This window comes from Crocodylus siamensis, chromosome 6, assembly GCF_052110815.1.
Source record: "Crocodylus siamensis isolate JL-2025a chromosome 6, ASM5211081v1, whole genome shotgun sequence".
NCBI classification, from domain to species: domain Eukaryota; kingdom Metazoa; phylum Chordata; order Crocodylia; family Crocodylidae; genus Crocodylus; species Crocodylus siamensis.
The window spans coordinates 91507981-91529458 of NC_143400.1; the positions used below are offsets into that span (position 1 = coordinate 91507981).

At 43.5% G+C, this 21478-nt stretch overlaps 2 protein-coding genes across 10 annotated transcripts in view; one reads left to right on the top strand and one right to left on the bottom strand.

Moving 5' to 3' along the window:
- The window catches only part of B3GNT5 (UDP-GlcNAc:betaGal beta-1,3-N-acetylglucosaminyltransferase 5), a 28153-nt gene extending 10454 nt beyond the window's left edge, over window positions 1-17699 (top strand). For 6 of the 9 annotated variants that reach the window (XM_090055260.1, XM_090055264.1, XM_090055266.1 and 3 more), the window contains exon 2: window positions 11330-17699. In XM_090055260.1, coding sequence (XP_089911386.1) covers window positions 11549-12766 — 1218 coding nt within the window. In that variant the 5' untranslated portion in view covers window positions 11330-11548 and the 3' untranslated portion in view covers window positions 12767-17699. Of the gene's footprint in view, window positions 1-10385; window positions 10478-10540; window positions 10813-11329 lie in introns of those variants that run through there. The other 3 variants (XM_090055267.1, XM_090055262.1, XM_090055265.1) reach the window with 3 other exon arrangements.
- Window positions 1-21478, bottom strand: part of MCF2L2 (MCF.2 cell line derived transforming sequence-like 2) — a 232733-nt gene that overhangs the window by 104538 nt on the left and 106717 nt on the right. The window contains exon 15 of the mRNA XM_090055259.1: window positions 17942-18030. Within this exon, the coding sequence (XP_089911385.1) occupies window positions 17942-18030 (89 nt within the window). The remainder of the gene's footprint in view (window positions 1-17941; window positions 18031-21478) is intronic.

Here is a 21478-nt window from a genome sequence, read left to right on the forward strand (position 1 = left end):
AAGAGCATGTTTGTACCAGCTGTAGAGTGTGCTTCTTCTGATCCTGAGACTTCTGCAAAAATGAACCCCACTGACATGTCATACCAATACTGTATGATGCTCATCATAACCTGCTGAGTGCAGAGTGTAACATGAACTAAAGAACTCCAGAACCTGGAGCACTTAATCTCCAATGATTGACTGTTTTTTTTTAACTAGTTCAGTGATGTGATGTGTGGTAACTCCCCCCCGGATATTTTACCTATATAAAGTTTGCTTTTTGCACACTTAACCCAATCAGTCCTGATTTGCCTGCCTGGAGTCCCCTGAGAAACATTTGTCTTTCTACCAATATACCTCAAAGTACTTGCTGGCTGAAAACTCTCAGGAAGTCTCTGGCTCCTCAGTGGTCCCTCTTTTTTCAATGGGCCTGTATCCCAAGGATGCTGCCCTAAAACAGACCTTACTGGGGCCAATAAGAGTTTGACATGTGGCATTGCCTGCTGATGAGGGTTAGAAGCAAATATCCGCTATGGACAAAACTAATTCTGTGCTGGAATTCAATCTAAGAAAATTAAAGCAACTCCTGTGGGCACTGTGATTTGTTGGCACTTTGTATGTTTTTCTACGTTACTGCCTAGCAATGTAAGATGTTAGGTTGTCCTGGGCACAGTGACAGTGTTTTGTGAATGACGTGGGTTAACTCCTTTTTTTTTTACTTCCTTTCTTTCCTCCCCACTGCCTTCACAAGATCTTCTAATAACAACAAAGATAACCAGAAGCTTATCCTCCCAACTCCAGCTTATCTGCAAACTGGCAATGCACAGTTTGGCTGGAACTTCAAATCTTCTATGGATCAGCCTAGTTTAGATGCTGAGGATCAAGTGCCAGTTGTCCTTCCCTCTTCTCCCCACCCACAAGATACCAGTACTACTACTTCATGTGATGGGAACTTTTTAAAAAGAGCTAGCACCAAGAACTACATAGCACTGGTGGCTAGCATGGTTTTAGCACATGTCCTTGAAACAAAAGCAGGTTATGCTAGGATTAGCTAATTCTTCTGGGATCTGAAGTTACCTAGTATATTGGGTTATGCACAAAGTATCTCCTGACTCCTGAAAAGGTATTAAAGCCTGCAAACAGATCTACACTACTTCTGGAATGAAAAATTGAAGAGAAACAAGGTTCTGTGGACAGCCAGGGAAGCAGTCTCCTCACTTTGAGCAGCATCAACATCACTGTTTGTTTGCTTGTTGTTATTTTAGCATAGGAGAAGTCTACAATTCTGATGTCTAGTGCCACTTAAAAGGTGGTGGTGGTGGTTGTTATTATTATTATTACTACAGATCTGTAGTCTGTGGACTAAAATAGAAATCGGACGTCTTTAGAAAATGGCTAGGAAATCATGTCAAACAAATCTAATGGGGGGGAGGGGAAGCAGGTCCTCTAAATCTGCGCGCATCTATCCTTTTTTAATTCTGTTTTATCTTAAATGTTCAGCAGAGCAGCTTGGGTCTGTTTGCTATACAACTACAAAATTGCTTATCTCTCATTTTAATTTTTTTAAATCCCCCACCATAATGAATTGCTGCTGCAAAGCCTGTGATGGAGGTGCAAATGCTTAGTGTGGATGGCTGGGGTCTAGATTCTGTTCCCCCTATTCTGTGTGCTTGGGGCTTGATTTTTGTTACACTACTTTGTGCAGTCGCTTCTATATATGGGGAAGCCACTTGTGAAATGTCTCATTATCAGATCTGCCCATTTGAAATATTCCCTCTGTGTATAGTCAGTTTGCATGCCATGAGCAGTATATCAGGAACTTGTTCTGCAAGTGTATACGCCACGGCATGCAACAAGCAAACTGGGTGCGGCACTTGTTGTTCTTCCTTACTTGCAAATATGGGATAAAGACTATTTCTTATGATCTCCATAGAACTACAAAATACTTATAATGGCTTTTGAAGAGCGATACCATCAGTGTTTGGGTGGGCGGGCAGTAACAGTGAAGTCTTTACTCAGAGAAATTCCCTTCATCGGAGCCTAGCACACAAGAAAAGGAAAATAAGGATGTATGCATATGTCGCTTTTTAAATTTTGTATCTTCAGTGCCTGAGCTAAAGCATGCTGTCTTTTTATTCTGTGTACCATTAATTCCAACAGGGCCTTGCTTGCATCAAGATAAATAGTTCTGCTCCAACTTTTAAATTCTTCAAATGTACAACTACCACTAAGTCTCTATAATAAATTGACTCGTACTCATTCTAATGAGTATTGGCTTAAAGCTGAATGTGGCCCTCCCACTAGACTTGTTGATTCTGGTTTTTAGTGTGGTTTTTTTTCCCCTATGAAACCTGCCTCCTAGCTGCAATGAGCTTCTACTTTGTCAAACAGACTCCTGTTGGTACAAGTGCAGTTTTGAATGCTTGTAACACTTTTACTATGGAAATCCAAATGGGAACTGTGCTGTGTGACAGTTTTAAGAGGGTGGGTAGATGTAACTGGGGAGTTTAAAACTCTCAGAAAGAGAATCTCTCCTAGGGACAGAATATTGTGCTTTAGGAAGAAGAAACATGCTAAATGCTAATGGTACGCTAAAATAAAATAAAATGGCTCATTTAAGGGCAAAATGCACTACTTACATTTAAGGCTTCATACACTTTAAATTAACTTGCCACCTCCAGACAAGTCTTTAAAAGAGACATACTAGACAGAGGAAGAAAAGTGGTGCTGGTGCATGATTATAAACTCTTGGAAGCTCAGGAGAGAGGGAAACTACAGCGAGAACAGAATTTTCCAGTTGCGTGTAAAATTCAGAGTGCTGTATTTAGGATATGGCCCTTCATGCTGGAGACCTCTTTCCTGAACAACTGATTTTTCTAACCTATGCAGGCAATGTATGGGAGCTGGAACGCAAGTGACAGCGAAACGCATCACACTTCGGCTTTTGCACTGGCTGTCTGCTTATCTCATCATTCATTAAGGGATGAATGCACAAAGCAAAGGGGTCGGCAAGTGAAGGAGATGCCAGTTCATGGCTGTGGAAACCATACTTTGGCCCTCTGTGTAACCAAGACCTCTAATCCCTGTTACTTGGTGAAAGCTGCAGAGCTCCAAGGAGCAGAACCTAGGCTGTAGATGGGGCCTGCTAATTAGTAATGAACTCTTGTACCCCAATAGGGAAGGGGAGCCTGGTGATGGGAAGGGACAGAGCCAAGCAAGAGGATATAAACAGAGGTCCTGGGCTAAGGAGTGAGTCTGGCCCAAGCAGGACAGCAGGATGGGGCTCTCTGAAGGACTGTGAAGGGGCAGGTTTTAGTGAGTAAGTCCAGAGGGGCTAAAATTGCTCTGGGTCTGCAAGCGGGGGAGATTGGCCTAAGGAAAGGCACCTTGGGAGCACAGAATGGGTTTTGGGGAGTATTGTTCTACAAGGCTGGCATGTACTTGAGAGTGGGCCAGCCAAGGCTGTAGACCTGAAGATGAGACAGTTAGTTAGTTAATTTTTGAAAGTTTGACTTAAACTTTTGATATGGAGGATAGCTCCTTGATAAAGAATGTGATGATACAAAGATGACTTTTCTGCCAAAGTCAGCGTTCTTTAGAAGTCCTGTGCAGGAGTACTGTCTCTTGCATGTAGCCTTTTTGAAGTCTCAGCTTTCTAAATGTATAGAGCAAACTGTAAATAATAGTGAACCGAAGTGGTAAAGAGGGCAATGTGGGTTTTGTTTGTGCTACTACATGCTGAACACTTCTCCGTTCATAATCTGTAGCTGCCTCGGCTTGCGATCTAACCTGAGGTCCCAAAATTTAATACTGGAAGAGATGGAGGAAGAGGTTTTTTGAAGCTAAGTGGTGCAGCTGAGCAAACCACATTTATTTGTGTGGTATATTCCCCAAAACAAGACACATGCTTGTTTTGGGCAGACAGAATGAAGGGAAAACATTTTTCCTTTTCAACCAAATTGAAAATCAGATTGATCACTTAAGGCCCATGCCTTAATTTTTAATCCTTAATTTTAAAAGGGCGGGGGGAGTGAGTGTGGTATGTGCATAAAAGTGTTTCTCTGAAAACCCTGGTTTTCTACTTCCAAATTCTGTAACAAAAATAAAGCTGTACTACGGTGGAATTTCTTTTTCTTTCTTTTAAAGAAGGGGGGGGGGGGTGTGTGTAAGATGAATTTCGAGCATGTCTTTGGTACAGAAAGACCCCTTGCTGGATGGGCTGACATCCAGTGTACTGAGGCAAAGGGAGAGGGATGCACACTACAATAAACTGTGTGCCTTGGTGGGAGGAAGCGAGGGGAAAGCTGCAGGGGTGTTTGTAAAATGAAGCACAAGGCTGCACTTGGCCCATGAAACCAAGAGACAAGCAGCAAGTGGAACCTAGGACAACCTGTCCTCGCAAGAAGAAAAGAGATCTTCCTAACTCACTGTTAGCTGCTAATGAGGAGAACTCTCATGGAAGCCATGTAGCTGATGCATGTTAATTAGTGGGCCACAGTTAACCCTAGGCTCCTGCCATTGGTCTGTTTTGACCATATCATGACAAGAAATGTCTAAAATGCAGCACTTATGGTTCATGAGAAACTCCAAAGTGGTTATTAAAAGCTAATTAATTTTTAGGAGGTGTCCATTGCATGTGTTTAACTGGAAATTCAAAGGAAGAAGAAATGCCTGGGAAATGCCAAGGCATGCTTGCTAGGAACTCATCTCTCTTGAGGAGAAATAAGTCCTTGACAAGCTGCTGAATTGTCGACTAGAAATGCCTTTCTTGTAGCAGCTCTGGACTTTCAGTCTTTGGGAGTCCCCATATCTAACTGGGTCCTAATGCTTCCAGTATCCTTGGCATGTGGCGGCTTTTTTTGGAGCAGAGACCTGAATCTGGGGTAGAAGTGGCTCTCCTATGGCTCTCAGACTCCTGGTTCAGCAGGAATGAGCCTGGAAGTGCTGGTGAAGCTAGCTGGCTGTCCTGAAGCCAGGGACTCTGGAAGTGTGAGGAGCCGGGTGGTCGGCACACCAGGGTTATCCCAGGGCTGTGGACTACAGAAGCTCCGAGATCCACAGCAGCCTGCTGTGAACCAAGCAGGGTTCAGGGGGAAACCCTGTCTTTGGTGTTTTAATGAAAGTTTCTCAAAGGAGAGCGGTAGCTTTTGTTTGTATGTGTTGCTCTTTTTTTTTAAGAGGAAACTTTTATTTGGGTTGAACATATCAGTAGGTTTTTGACAAGTCCTGTTTTTAGAAAAGAATTCTGACTAGTTCCAGTCATTCCATACGACTGCTGCAATCTGCTCTTGTCTCTTTAGTGTTCTGGCTTGTGAGCTAGCAACCATAAATTTAAAATCATACCCACCCTTTTGTTCATGCTAACAATGAAGTAACTTTGGGGGGAAAAAGCTACGCTGTCCAAGTGGGCAGTGTCTCTTAGTCAAGAATGGTGTTTTGGATTCTTCCAAACTTTTTTACTCTGTTCTGCATTTAGAGTATGGGTCAGAAAGAGGTGGGAGTTGCTCTGAAAGTGTTCTCTAGAAAGATTTTGCTCTTCACAGAATATTGGAAAACAATCGCAAGGAAAAATTTGAACATGCCACTGAAGGGGAAGATGGTGGCTTCCACACTGTGGTGGAAAAGTGAAAGGTGAGAGAATGAACATGTACTACCCCATTAAAAATGGAAAGTGGTGAAGTGATTACTTTCCATAGTGAATTAATGCAGAATTGAATTGTTTAGTCCTATGTGTGGTTTTGTGGGGCTTTCAGTCCCTGTCGAACCAAGTCTCATGTGGGGAAAGGTGGCACTTCACTGTCTTGCTGAGGTCAAAGTCATGCAGAAGCAAAGTCTAAGTAAACCTCTGCTTTTCCCCAAGGTCCCAGAAATTGTCAGAGTCTTGCACAAATAGATTAATCAAGTACTTGTCTTGTCTTGTTGTTCTTTTGTACTTCCAGTGTTGTCCATCCTAAGTGTTCAAAACTATATCCAGATGCCCTGAAACTTTAAAAAGCCCAAGATTTATTTATTAATTCGTTGGCATTTTGAATCTGGCTAGTGCACCGTTTTGTTTTTCTCCTTCTTTGCTGCCCACCCCGCATCCATGCAGGCTAGAAGTTTGCACCCCTGGTGAACTCATTTCCCTTGTGCTGACTGCCTTTTAGGAGCCAGATTGTAAAGAAAGTCCGAGCTGGACATGGGCATGGGCGAACCAGGTGGGCCCAGAAAAGGGACCTGAAATGGAAGAAAAATTACCACTTGTCTGATGATGATGATTGACATCATCATGATCTCTGGCAAAGGGGGACCAGATACTAAAAGTCTGCCCAGGAGCCTAGGTACAGTGCTGGAAACTACACGTTGAGGTTTTTGAGTCAGCGAAAAGGTGGGCTACAGGCTGAGTTGCTTTTTGTAGACACAAAAGGTCTGAACTCTCATTCTGTGCTGCCCGCAAGATGCTTCTTGTCTTGCAGTCTAAAGAACCTAAATGACAACCAGCCTACTTCCCTGTTGTATCATCATTCTGAAGGAAAAAAAATGATATTGTTCATGACTAACAATGGCAACCCTCTACCAGAGTGCTCAAGATCTATATCAAAATTAAATATTGTGCTCTCTACTTTCTGCAAAAGGCTAGCAGTTTTTTGCTTTAGCAAAGTATAATAAGTGTTTTAAATAAGGTTATTTAGTGAATAAACTTATGAATTTTGCTGCATGCAGTGTTGCTGGTCACTAACCACCACCCCTCAAAACATCAGAATCCACAGTTAACTGTGTTGGCCTGAAGTCGGGGAAAGGGAAGGAAAGCATGGCGCTATAAAATCTAACTCCTTCAGACAAGCATAAACTTTTCATAGGTGACAAACCTCTTCTATAACATCTTAAGTAGGCTGTTGCTTATGCCTCTCTGAGGTTTTCCAAGGTGTCTCCTGTTAGAAGATGGGGCAAGAAGTAATGAATAAATGCAGAAAGTATGAGGTATGCTCACACTCACAGTATTTAAAAAGCTTAAGTTAAACATTTTTTTTTTTTTTTAAATGGCTGTCTGCATTCCACAACTGCAAATCACTTTGGGTGAAACGGACTAAATCTAAGAACAAATTGTCCTGATGATGCATTGCTCTGAAGTGCTGTTCTTGTGTGCTAACTCCTTGTGGTGGGGGTAGGAGTAGATGGATTAGCTTGATGCATTCACCAACCAATATTTAAAGCACAAATCTTTGGAAATATGGTTAAAATAACTTTTGCCTTGGGGAAAAGGGCAGTCTGATTTCTCCTTAACCCCTTTTTCCACTCCTGAGACTAGCTTTGGGGACAGGTTTGTTTTGGTTTTTTTCTTCCTCCTTGTGTGGCTGGGTTTAGGGTATGTGATCCCTGAGCATCTGACAATTAGAACACTTAACTGCGATCAGGAGTAAATAAGAGAAGGCCAGGATGGTGCTTCCAAGGGTAGGGAATTAAAAAGAACAATAAGGTCTTTTTTACACTTGGAAGAATTTAGTCCAAGGTAATCTTGATATTGTGACGCATCAACTTGCATTGGCATCTGTATACATCTATTTCCTAAACTCCATCTCTTTTTTGACATCGTTCTCTAACACATCTGTGTGTGTGTACATACAGTGGAAGAGTTTGAGTAGAGAAGGGATGTCTATGCTTTAATAAAGGGAACTTTCACATGGGACACACCCAGGGTTGTCTCTGGCATAAGGATCCAAATAATCTTCCCACTAGCTAAACTTTTTTGTTTCTTTGAGCAGAGGTCCCTATATGAACATGTTTATAGTAGCTTGTACTACCAGTACTAAGACCTTCTTGAAAAGGAAGAAATCCAGAGGTTGAAGTGTGTAATTCTGATTCCATTCTGTTCTGGCTACACTGAAATCTCAAACTGTTGTCTAGCCAGTTTAACTGGGAGGTGGGTCTGCAGCCTGATATTACTTCCATTATGGACAAAGTGGATGGTGAAAGGGAGCTCAGTTCACTTGTGTTACCAGGTAAAATCTGTCAGTCTCCCTCTTCCATCCTTCAAAAATAAAGGAGCCAGCAGGTAACAATTGTTTTTACTTGAGTAAGTATAGAAAGCTATGAGTGCTCTTAGATGCCTCTTCAGACTTCTGGATCTGGGATGATCATGACCTACTAGTAGGTTGTTGTAGCCCTTGCTGTCAAGCAAGAGAAATTTTTGCAATTGAAGGCTGGAAATCGGCTTTGGGGGGCAGCATATAGATTGCCCAACTCTGTACACTATACTAAATGCCCTGATAGTCTTGGTGGCACAGGGCTAAGCTTAATGTATGTGTCCTTGTGATGGGTGCTCTTTTCTTAAGCAAAGTAAACCAGACTTGTACTTCATAGGTCAGCCTAAAGATAACATACTTCCATGATTGCTGCTAGAGGAATTGATTGACATGGTATTCAGAGCTTATCTAGTCTAAGGTAGCCCAAGACCTGATTCCTGATGCAGTAGAGCCAGGGCCAAGGAGAGACTCTTTACAATATATGAATTGATTGTGAGGCTTTAATTCTACAGGGTACCTGCCAGCTTGAAGGTTAAACCTATAAACTGCTTTAAAGTGGACAAATGCGAAGGCAGCAGCACAGAGTAAATACAACTTGCTGCAGTAGGTTATGATGCTCTTCCCTTGGGACAGCTTGATTTTTATTTTGGAACTTCCAAAAGAAAGAGCGAGCCCAGAGGCAAGTATCTGCCTCTTGCTAGTAGGCATCTGAAGGGTGATGCCTCCCCTTCAGCTTCTGGAAGAGAAGCTGCTTCTGTTTCCATGTCCTTCTAGCTATCATGCTGAGAATGGGAAGGAAAGAGAAACTTCTTTTAACTTCCCTAGTTTCTGTTCTTCTCTCGGTGGCTGTTTATAATGCCTATCTTGCCCCCAGTGGAAAACTTCTAGTCTTCTTGTTGCTAAATAGTTGGTTTCATTTACTTTTTTTTTTTTTCCCCTCTCTTGCCTGAAGTTCTGTCTCTTTGTGCTGCTTTGTAAAGAGCTATGAAACTGGAGGACGCGAACGTACTGAAGGAATACTAAGAATGCAGTCCACTTGCACTGCCACTCACGGAAAAATATTCAGACTCCTAGAAATGGGGCTGGGCTTCCCTTCCTTAACAGAGCCTCTCATTTGGTAAATGGGTTGCCTCAAGCTAGGGCTTCATTTAAAAAACTGTTCAATAGCTTTAAAAGCATCCTGTTGTCAAGAAAAATAAGTGGTGGCTTATCCTGCTCAGCTTTGCTTGGCTTTTTAAATTTCCCTCCCCTCTCCTCTGCAATGGGAGAGGGAAGTGGCTAATAACTTTGCAATTCAAAAACTGTCTTTCTCTGACAGTTGTCATGCACATCATGTTAAAGGGATGACTTTAAGCTGCAGTTGCATCTTCTTTTTATCTGCCAAATCTGTATGTACTTTCTCGTTGTGAGGAAATGGGTTTTTTTTGGGAATCTGAAACTTTCACATGTGGGGAGGAAAAAAATAGCAATGTAATATTTGGATTTCTGTTACTGTCTGCAGCTTCTCACCTGAATTTGTTGGGTATTTTTTGCTTATTGGCCAAAATTAGAGTCGGGCTTGCAATGGGCGTGCTGTTGTGGAGAGTTGCTGAGTTCTTAACTCGGTCCCGGTGCATTGTGTAGCTTCTGTGTATCCCAAAGAAAAAAGGGTTTAAATGGACACTACAAAAAAGCGCTGAGCATGGCATATCCCAGAATGACTGACTGTCTAAGCAGCTCCACTGAATACAATCTGCTGGGCTCAGCTGCTTCAGCCCCTGCCAGCATCCATTTCCCCTGGCCCATCCACCAGAAGCCACGCTGCATGATGCAGAATGCTTTGTCTGTCCGTCCCTTTCCCTTTTGTCCATCAGTCCTTTCCTTCTTTTCTCTTGTTTGTCCGGCTTTTTTTTTTTTTTCCATCTGTCTACCTGGGTCTTTGGGGGGGGGGATTGTTTTTGGGTTTTTTTTCTTTTTCCTTCCCTCCAAGAAGAGGGTCTCCCCTGGGATGCTGGCTTGGCCAGCTGGGACCATGACAGCCAGGTTGCAAAATGCTGCTGTGCTGCAGGGGGAAGAGCTCTCTCTGTCTCTCTCTCCTGAGGGAAGAGGCTCCCCTTCATGGGGAACCGCCTCAGTTCCCTGAGGAGCCTCCCCCGGCTCAGGCCTGCACGGCGGCTGCAAGTGCTTCCCTCCCACTTATAACATCATCCCCGACCGCTCCGGTAGCAGCGCGGCGTCGAAGGGAGCGAGCCGCTTCTACCGGGCCCCCGCAGTATTTAAAGGGGGCGTGGCTCGGCGTCATCAATAGCGAGAGGGGCGTGGCCAATCCGCCTCTGCACTTGCAGCCCCTGTCCCCCGCTACGCGCGCCCCTTCCCCGGAAATGGCTCCCGCGGGGGGTAACGGAAGTCCCCTCGGAGCCTAGCGCGGCGTTCCCGCCTTTTTTTGAGGGGGGGAGGGGCAGCGCTGCGACTGCCTGTCCCGCTGCTCCCCTGAGTCTGGAGGAGGAGGATGGCCCGTGAGGGGGTAGAGGGGTGGCGGGGCTGAGCAAAGCCTCAGACTGGGGGGGGGTTGGAAGGAGGGGGAAGGAGGAAGAAAGTTTGGGCATTGTTATCTCAAGAAATTCAGTCTCTCTCCACCGCCCAGCTTTCTCTGCCTGAGGGAGAAATTGCAGCCCCCAAATTCAGAGAGATGCAAGCGTCTCTCCTGCTCTTGGTTTGGAAACCAAGTATTAGACCAACCAAGAAATGGCCGGGGAAAAAAAAGTGTCTTTTTTCTGCAAGATTGCAGGCACACGCACTTCATTTGGCTCGAGGATGGGGGGAATTAAAGATGGTAAAGTGTCCTCCATTGGTAGGAAACGTAGTCTTTCTTTCTTTCTTTCTTTCTTTATTTATTTATTTATTTATTTATTTATTTTTGCATGGAGGGAGTGGAGTCTGGTCCCTTGGGGTTACTATTTGCTGTGGAGGTCAGGCAGGATGATGTCCCTGTTGGGTGCGTGTGCTTGAAAGCTTGCAGAAGATGACCAATTTTTTTTATTTATTTATTTATTTTTTAAACTCGGTTTGGACATGATACCTTTGATTACACCAAGAGCTGTAGATTTTGGCATTTTCTTTTGGTCTCAGACCAACACGGCCAGCCAATGCAGCTCTTCAGATCTCTCTTTTCTGGTTCTCGGATGTAAGGGACCCTATCTGAGGCAGGCTGAGCCCTGTCCAATTCAATACATCTTAAATTTGACTCCTTCTACCAGAAGGGGTTTGGTTTTTTTTTTTTTTTTTTAAAAATCTGTGGTCATGAAATAACAGTTCCTCACTAACATCTTTTTATTATTATTCTCTCCCCACCCTTCTTGCATTGACAGGCCTCTGAAGCAAAGGAGCATGTAAGAAAACCTCAGTCTGGCATTTTTTAGTGTTTTATGCCACCTAAAAATGCGGCAGAAGAGAACATCTGCTCTCCCGGTGTTGTCTTTTCAAATTCTTCTGTGCTCTGTCCATGGCAGCGAGCTGGCTTTTGAAAAAAAGATGACTTCTGCAGGCTGTGTGCAGAGCTGACTTGAGGGAAGACGGCATGGCTTACAATGGATGCTCATCTTGAAGGAGGAATTCTGTATACCAGAGCTGAAACGAGGACACCTTGGAGCGAGCATCAAAGGGACTCCAGCAGGATGTTTATCAGCATCAGGAAAGTCAGAAAGTTTGTGCAGTTACTTGCCACTTGCTGCATAGTAGGTCTCATGATTTTCTGGACACCCCTGGATAATAGCGTTGTGAGCCATATGAAGTCCTATTCTTACAGATACCTCATAAATAGCTACCACTTTGTGAATGACAGCCTGTCCGTTAGCAAGCACAGTTCGGACGCAGTAGCAAGCTACCCATACTTGATCAATCACGAGGAGAAATGCCAACAGCAAGATGTCCTCCTCCTATTGTTTGTAAAGACTTCTCCTGAAAACTGGCATCGGCGCAATGCGATTAGACAAACGTGGGGTAATGAGAACTATGTGCGTTCTCAACTGAATGCCAACATTAAAGTGGTTTTTGCTTTGGGGCGACTAACAGATCGTACGCAGCAAGCATGGGTGCAAAGGAAACTTATCTTAGAAGACCAGAAATATAGTGACTTGATTCAGAAAGACTTCCTGGATACTTTTCACAATCTTACCCTTAAGTTGCTTCTGCAGTTTAGCTGGGTGAATACCTACTGTCCTCATGCAAAGTTTATTATGTCTGCTGATGATGACATCTTTATCCACATGCCAAACCTTGTGGCTTACCTTCAAAGTCTTGCCCAAATGGGAGTTCAAGATCTCTGGATTGGCCGTGTTCATCGTGGCTCCCCTCCCGTGCGAGATAAGTTGAGCAAATACTATGTCCCATATGAAATGTACCCGTGGTCTTCATATCCTGACTACACAGCTGGGGCTGCCTACGTAATATCAAGCGATGTAGCAGCTAAAGTATATGAGGCTTCACAGACTCTTAATACAAGCCTCTATATAGATGACGTTTTCATGGGTCTCTGTGCCAATAAAATGGGAATTGTACCACAATATCATGCATTTTTTTCCGGGGAAGGGAAGGCGCCATATCATCCTTGTATTTACAACAAAATGATGACTTCTCATGGACATGTAGAAGACCTTCATCACCTGTGGAAGCAGGCGACGGACCCCAAAGTCAAAAACTTTGCCTCTGGATTTCTTAGTAGAGTGTACTGCAAACTTGTTAACATCTGGCTGCTTTGCAGGCTACACTATGAGGACACATATCCTTGCTCTGCTGTATTTTCCTAGTACTTGAATATCTGCATACAAGTTTACTGAGCCAAAATGGATCTACAACTCATAACTGTTATCTAAAATGTATGTAAACATGAAAGAGGTGACATTTTAAAATGTGAATAGTTTTTCAGGGCCCGGGGTGGGGGGGGGAATCCTAATCTATATTGTTCAGGAACTTTAGCTCGTTGTTACTGTATTAAATTTTCCACATGTCCACATTGGTTTTACATCCTTTCCCTCTAGGCATTTGTCTTGCATAGAAGTCGGTTCATAAATTAATTTTAATAATCTTTTTAGATGTAAAAATGTCCTATGAAAAGTAAGTGGACTTGGCAAGTCCCAGCATTGAGAAGCCTTGTTAACTGTATTCATTCTTATGTTTTGAATGCCAGTGTAAACAGGCACAGTGCTTCAAGGAAATTAAATGGCATGTCATTGATGCACCTGTTGAACAATTTTGACTATGATGTAGCACTTTCCAAAAGAAGTTAAACTCTTGGCTCTATGAAAGCAGGATGTAGTGGCACCTCTTAACAATTTTGAGTAAGGAAAGTTGCATGTGTTTTACTTTTTAAAAAAATACTAAACAGCAAAGTAAAACACTTCTAAAATCTACATGATCTTCAAAGTGGTGGTGGAGGTTAAAACTTATTTAACATACTGTTTCTTAAATCCTGTGAGGAGATGGGGTGGTGGTGAAGAGTGTCCAAAATAGCTTCTTCAGGTGTTGCGAGGTCTGTTTTTTAGATTGGGAGTGAATTAACGGCTTCTCAGTGTTAACATATTTGTTTCAACGACAGGTTTCTTTTTGGTGTTATTTATTTATTTCCCCCCTCACTCAGTGGTATACATAAACCCTCTAATCTAACTCTGTAAGTACACTTCAGGTGGGCTTTGGCCTTCCAGTGGCAAGAATGCTTGCCTCCTCTCCAGGTAGATGGCCTGTTCTAATTTTCATGTAAAAAAAAAAAGGATACCAAACAAAAAAAACCCCAACCCTAATGTAAATAGCCAAAGTTATTACTGTTAGGCCAAACTTGGTGCCCGAGCATTAACAAATCTGGATGTGTGAGAAGCTAAAAATGATTAGACTGTATAAAGAGGGATATGGTGGAAAATTATTGATAGAGATTCTTGAAGACCTTTTAAGGTGCAGAACTAAAAAAGTAGGAAAAGCGCTAAATGGTTTTTTCCAAAGCTAAAAAGTTTCAAGAACAGATCAGTTTTGTGAGTTAGGGAGTGTCAACAGAACCTGTAACCTCAACTCCATTTTGAATGTTGCTCTTGCCTTTTGCATGATCCAACAACATGACTGCATTTTAGTTAACAGTAAAACTCTGGACATGAGTGCTTGTAACTTGGCACCTCTCGGAACCATGTGCAAAATCCATAAAGCGTGGTTTGGGGAGGAAGAATGGACAATCTTCCTCGTTATTAGTCTTGAGTTCCCCGTTTCAATAGTCTGCAAATAGGTGTTGTTAGAGTTAGCAATTCTAATTGCTTTTTGTGTGGATGCAAACAGTATTGAACCGTATTTGATTTTGACAGTGGTGTGAGTTCTTATGTGGATTGGATCAAAACGAGTATCACTTTAGAAGGCTTGAAATATGAATCCTTATTCAGCAGCAACAGTGCAAGCAAGGGATGGGAAATTGTCTCTCTGCTTAATAGCATTTGGCCTGTTGTAGAGTTATGGTGTTTTGGCTTCAGGAGCTTTATGTCCTTTTTTTGGGAGCATGTCTACTCCTTAGGTGCTCTTCCATCCTAGAGCTTCCCTCCATTTAGGCAAAGCTGCAAAGTAGAGGCACTAAAGACATGAACCATGATGTTGCCTAAATTCACTTGAGCAGGTCTAGATTTAAGTTCATCTTTCAGCTGCTGCAACCTCTCTCCCTCCCAGAAGGGCAACAATGATAGGCATTTAGAGAGAGGCAAATGTAGGCAAAGCACAAGAGTTAGCTTCTCTCAGTTAGTTACTGGAACACAATTCATACTGGACTCTTTGCAGATTGTTTCCTCTCTTCCCATGGGGATAAAAGCCTGATGATGATCTACTAGAGTGGAGTAAAGCTAAAGGCAGTGGATTGTCTTGACAAACTGAACAGGAAAATCTTTTTCAGTTAACCCTAGTGTTGGGTCCATAGACTGTACAGAGGAAGGTTTGGTGACTTATCAGCACTGTCTGGAAAAATACAGAAATTCCTTTCATCTCATTCTGCTGGCTAATGGTCCATAACTTTACTATCTTTAAATTTTGCAGTGCAATAGTCCAAGTACATCCATGGTTTTTCTCATTAAGAGGTTTGTTGTGTGTTCTTTATTGCACTGATTACCAGTTTCATTTAATTGAAGCTAATGTCAAAAGGTTACAAGTTCTTAGATCTAGACTTATGCAAGAGCTATCAATAAATGTCACTGGGAGCAAATTCACTCCGGAACACCCAGCTGGTGTAAAATAGTAAGAAGAACAGTATTCTTTTGGATGCAAGCCTCAACCTTGTGAAGGCTTCAGTTTTATTTGGGAATGGGGGGAAAAGCATGCATAAGTGTCTGTAGAATTAGGGCTCAAGTTGACACCTGTAACTTGTAACTTTAATTTTGACATTTTTACCAATGGTGAAGTGGTTGGTTTTGAACATTTTGAAATGCATTTGTTTTACATGTGTTTAGCTTTAAAATGACAGTCATGTTTATCGTATATTTTGTTGCAGTGTAAAGGGGGAAAATGGCTGTATACTTTTTTTTTTTTTTTTTTTTTTTTTTTTTGAAGGAAGATATGAAGGCACTCCTTCCAGAGAATGGAGAAGCTAGATCATTCTAACTTCTGGTTCTAAACGTGTTCACCTTGATTTGGGTGCTATGTTTTAAGAGGCTTGTATGCTCCAATGCAGACAGGGCTGGGATGTTTTACTCGGAAGTACAACTGTCAGCCTGAATGGTCACCTATGAATTAACATTTTTGACACTTGCACAAAATTGTTTAATGCTGAAATTTAGTTTTTATCTGTTTGTTGGTTTGCATCTGTTTTTCTTTAATACTAATTTTTATACAAAAGCATAAATATTTATTCTTGAATTTTTTTGGCCTGTACTATAAGACTGTTTTTGTAAACTGTTTCTGTTTTGAATAAATAGACTTGTGTGTGGTTTTTTTTTTTTTTTTTTAAAATGGGTAAATGTTCTCTGTCTTTTTAAAAACTGTCTTCCCCTGGTGAGCTTGCTTGCTTGCTTGCTTGCTTGCTTGCTTGCTAGCTATTTATTTATTATTTATTTATTTATTATTTTGTGCTCTTAAACTGAATTATGAATGCATGTAGCCCTCAGAGGGCTTGACACCCTTCGTTGGGATGTGTGCACCCCCTCTTGTACCCATTCATCAGTGCCCAAACCTTAACTTTCCCCATCTCCCTTGATCTGTCATTTATCTCGCAGCCTGAGACTCCATGCCATGTTCACCGTTCTCTCGCTCTGTCTGTCTGTCTCCATTTAGATTAAATCTTTTCAGTGTTCTGACCAATATGCTCATCCCTAAAGGGGTAAGTATCTACCTAGGGGATATGAACATGGAAACAGCCTCACTTTTCTAAAGTTCATTGCAAACTACTATCTGTCACCTTTTAAAGATCTGCCTGTATAATGATGTGGGCTCCAGTACAGGTTTATCTTCAGCTGCAAAGCTACATGCAGCATAGGAGACTTGCATTTTTATTTATTCTGTTAAGGGAGGGGATGGCAACTTGGAATTTGGGAATGTGACACTTAGCGATATGCATTTTTTGTGGTTGTATACATGGGGAACATAAACCAGTCAGTCTGCAATTGTAAGTGTCAGTACAGTGATCCAGTTTAATGTTTCATAAGCCAGAAAAAACGACACCTTTTAACCAGAAAAGCATTTTTTAGTATTTGTAGGGGAAGAGTCTGGGTTATTTCCCATGAGAAGTCTAAACCCATTAGACCAGGGGTTAACAACATTTTGCCATGGCAAGCTGCTGCCTATGGCTTGGGGGGGGGGGGGGGCTGCACTGAAGGTCCTAGCCCCACACCTCCCTGGCAATGAGCAGATACTATGAGGGTATTAGATAATAGGCAGGTGCTATGATCCTGGTGTAGTAGAGACCAAATTAAACACAGCAAGCAATGGGATCCTAGGAGGAGATGCCTCCTTCCACTGCTGCTGTGGCTAGAGTGTTCTGCCAATCCCCTCAACTGCAGGCTGGATCCAGTCGCAGCAGGCTGGATCTAGCCCATGGGCCATGAGTTGCTGACCCCTGTGCCATCACACTTGTGGGTGGAGATATCTAGATATACAAGATGAGTCTGCAACTACACTACAGTGAGAACAGGGTGGGAGGGAAGGGGAACTAGGTCAGTTACCTTCATTGTTATGGGCAGTGGGGGCTAAACTTTGGCAGGCATGTGCCCCTCCAATCCCTTTGCGTTGCCCAGTCTGCTACTCTGTTTTCTGCCTCCTGTCCTACTGTGCTTGTCCCCTCCCTGATCTGCCATGTACCACGTGGCACATGTACTACAGACAGTCTCTGCACAAGTTGGCTACTCCTGATCTAGGATAAAGAGTGCAATCCTACTAGTTCATATACTATTTCTTGCATGCTCTACATGTGGTTTAAGGATTCAGTATCATTAAAATGAATCCTCAAGTTTTATGGCAAAGCCTGTTGGAGAAGGCAGCAGGCCAGCACTATCCGCATTAAAAAAAATAAAAAGATGCATATTGTATACATTGCGTGCATGTGCACACTCATCTGCTATGAGGGGTTAGGCTCAAGTTTTTATCTTAATTTCTTTTCTGTATTAAACGAAACCTTTTGCATGAATTTGCAAAGTTCATTCACTGTATGCAGAAATAGCACTATAATGAAATCAATGTTCCCAATTCTAACTCTAAATTCAACAAATATTAAATGACTCTTACTGAACTCGACCTCTTCCTTCCAGCCTCTTTATTCTAGTGAAACTCTTTTGAGAGCCAAATGGTCTTTAAAGGTGGTGGGTGCCTAGTAAGTGACTAAATCTGATCTTGGAGAAAATGAATGACCTTTTGCTTGGGTGGTCCTGAGAGGGGAAATCCCAGCAATTGCTAGCTTCTATATTCTACTTCCCATATAGCACAAAAGGAAAAAGTTGTTATATATGGACAGTAACAAGACGAATCGGTGTTCTTACCTTCTCCTACTAGAAAGATTCTCATCGCTTTCACTCATCACTAAGATTCGGCTGGACCCACCTTGACTGGCTTCATGCATCACTTCAATCTGAATTTAGATAAGCACATGCACATATTAAAGACGCACAGTTGCTGTTCTCTGGCTGCTTATTTAAAAATAGGCAGAACTTTAAATATCCGAGCAAATAACATGGCAATTTCAAATGTGGAACATGAATAGAATGTTATAAACATCTGTATTTACTTCTGAATTGTTTTCTACTTAACTGTTTTAAGAACACCCACTCCTTGGTACCAGGATTTCTTGGTTTCTTATGAAACTTTTATTCTTTGATCTCATGTTATGGATTTATGCACTTCTATAAGAAGCAACTCTTCAAGCTACTCTACCTCCAGTGCTGTATTTCATGGTTGATTAATGGGTTCTCAAACATAATAATATCATACCTTTTGTCTTTTAATGATTTTTTTTTTTTAAATCATTAACTTCAGTTGAATGCAGATTATCTTCAGACTTCTAAAAGAGGTATGTGTTAAGCAGTACAAAGTGTTGCCCTTTGTGTCCTGGTAACTCTTACAAGAATAGCACAAAACAATTCTATGGTGGTGCTAATTAGGATGCTACAGGTACTTCAGATTCATAATGGAGGACACGGCAATTCAACAGTCTTTGAGCTTTCCCCATATTGAACTGTCACTTCATCTCTTTGTAGACTTAGAGGAAGTCCCAACGCTTTTCTACAGCACTTGGGGATGAGGGTGTGTGTGCGTGCGTGTGTGTGTGTGTGTGTCAACTTCCACTAAAGTCACTGTGGAGTACAGTCAGGCTGTTGGAGTTTGTCCTTTCTGGTTTCTAAAGACCATTGGCCAAGACCTGCTTGCAAGTACAGGTGTAGTTGCATGGAATTCACAGGAATTACTTGTGAAAAGACTGTTCCTCTAGTTCAGGGGCTGGTAACATAAATTGTGGACAGAAGAGCAGCTCCCTATTGTAATTCATGGTGCTTTGGGAATGCTGTGAATTACAGTGATCTCCCCAGACCCAACAGAAGCTTGCTGTTGGGTCCTGGGGGTTGGAGAATCCAGCTGCTGGTTGAGAGGCACAGCAGCGGGTCTCCTAACAATACTCCTCCTCCCAGCCCCGGTATGTTTTCAGAATGGAAGTGGGGGGGAGGAAAGGGAGCAGAGGGAGCTCGTTCTGGGGGTATCCTAGCTGGCACTGGAGGGGACAGCCCCCTCCTACCCCTATCTTTTTGAGGTGGGGGAGGGCTCCAATTCACTTGCCCCACCCTCCAGCACTGGCAGGAAAAAAGCAACCACCCCAGACCAAACTCCCTCTACTTCCTGTCCCCATTTCCCATTCTGAAAACAGTCCCGGGGCTGGAAGGCTGTGCAGACACAAGCTAGTGAAGCCACCCTGTTTTGGAGCATCTTCATCTGAATCCTCATGCAAAGAGTTTGGATTTTTTGCAAGATTGGACCCTTTTTAAAGCGTTCAGCAGCCATGTACTTTTGTTTAGTCCTGGTTGTAGAGCACTTCGAGAGGTCAGGTAAGTGATCATTTTTGCCCCATCTGTGCAGAGGACCCCTGGCACAGCTTTATGAGCACTCTTGGTGCTCTGGCAAGGTGCCAGAAGATTTAGAAAAGGGCCAATATCCTCCCCATATTCAAAAAAAAAAAAAAAAAAAAAAAGGGGGGGGAGGAAAGAGGACCCAGGAAATTATAGGCCTGTTAGTCTTACCTCGGTCCTGGGGAAGCTCTTTGAGAAAATTATCCAGGTGCACATCTATGAGGGGCAAGCAGGGGAGTGTATGTTTGGGGGCAGCCAACACGGGTTTATTAGAGGCAGGTCCTATCAGACCAACCTGGTGGCCTTCTATGACCAGGTCCCAAAATCCTTGGATGCAGGTGTCGTGGTGGACATAGTCTTTCTGGACTTTAGGAAGGCCTTCAGCACTGTCTCCCACCCCATTCTTGTTAAATTAGGAGATTGTGGTGTTGATGCCTACACAGTCAGATGGGTCACCAATTGACTGGAGGACCGCACCCAGAGTGGTGGTGGATGGGTCACTTTCAACCTGGAGGGATGTGGGCAGCGGGGTCCCCCAGGGCTCGGTCCTCAGGCCTGCACTGTTCAACATCTTCATCAGTGACTTGGATGAGGGGGTGAAAAGCAGCACCCTGTTCAAATTTGTGGATGACACTAAGATGTGGGGAGAAGTGGGCATTGCTGGAAGGGAGGGACGGGCTGCAACTGGATCTGGACAGGTTACAGTGGTGGGCGGATGAGAACGGGATGGGATTCAATATTGACATGTGCTGGGTGATGCACCTGGGGAGAAAGAACCAGCACCATACCTACAGGCTGGGGAACTCCCTTCTCATCAGCGCAGAGGCAGAAAAGGATCCTGGAGTCGTCATAGACTCCAAGATGAACATGGGCTGCCAACATGGGGGTGCAGTCACGAAGGCTAATTGCATCTCATCATGCATCTTGGAGGGATGTGAGCAGTAGGGTCCAAGGAGGTGATCCTCCCCCCTCTATGCGACACTGGTCAGACCCCAGTTGGAGTACTGTGCCCAGTTCTGGGTGCTGCACTTCATGCTGTCCACATCCCTCCTGGAGAGGGTCCAGAGGAGGCCACTTGCATGATCAGGGGAGCACAGGGCAGGCCCTATGAGGAGAGGCTACAGGACCTGAACCTATTCAACCCCCCACAAAAGAAGGCTGAGAGGGGATCTGGAGGCTGTCTTATGAACTGGCCAAGGGAGACTAGCAGGCAATGGGAGAGCCCGTTGCCCTGAGCACTACTGGGAGTAACAAGGAATAATGGCCATAAATTGACTGAGAGTAGATTCAGATTAGACAGCAGGAGGCACTACTTCATTGTCAGGGTGTCTAGGATCTGGAACCAACTTCCAAGGGAAGTGGTGCTCACTTCTGCCCTGGGGGGGTCTTCAAAAGGAGGCTGGATATTCACCTTACTGGGGTCGTTTGACCCCAGCACTTTCCTGCCTGTGCCAGGGGGTCGGACTTGATGATCTGCTCAGGTCCCTTCTGACCCTACCTACTATGAAACTGTGGTTATAGCTGGAAGACTTTGTTAGTGCTGGCACTTGAGGCTGGGCAATAGGGAAGGAGCTGTGCTTGGGGCCAGGCAGCTTCCAGCAACACGGCTGCTTCTCCTGAGCCTTCCAGCTCATCTGACATCTGCAGGGGGAGGAGCTGCAGCATAAATATAGTTTGCAGATGCCTGGTCCCATTGCAGTTCCTCCCAGGGTTGGAAGCTGTGCCCACATCGCATCCGAGAAGCAGGGGTAGTGCAGGCTCAGTTCCCAGCTATCTGGCCCCAGCATGGGTGTGGGGAAAGTCCCCCACCATTGATGTACTGTAAGAGCTACCCTGCCTGCATCAGACCAGTCGGGTTGTTCTGGCCTAGGGCTTTTAAAAAGTTAGCCTCTGCTTTAGTAGATAAAATGCTTCCAGTCACCTTTCACTGCACTGCACTTAGAACTCCTGAGCGCCTTCTATGAA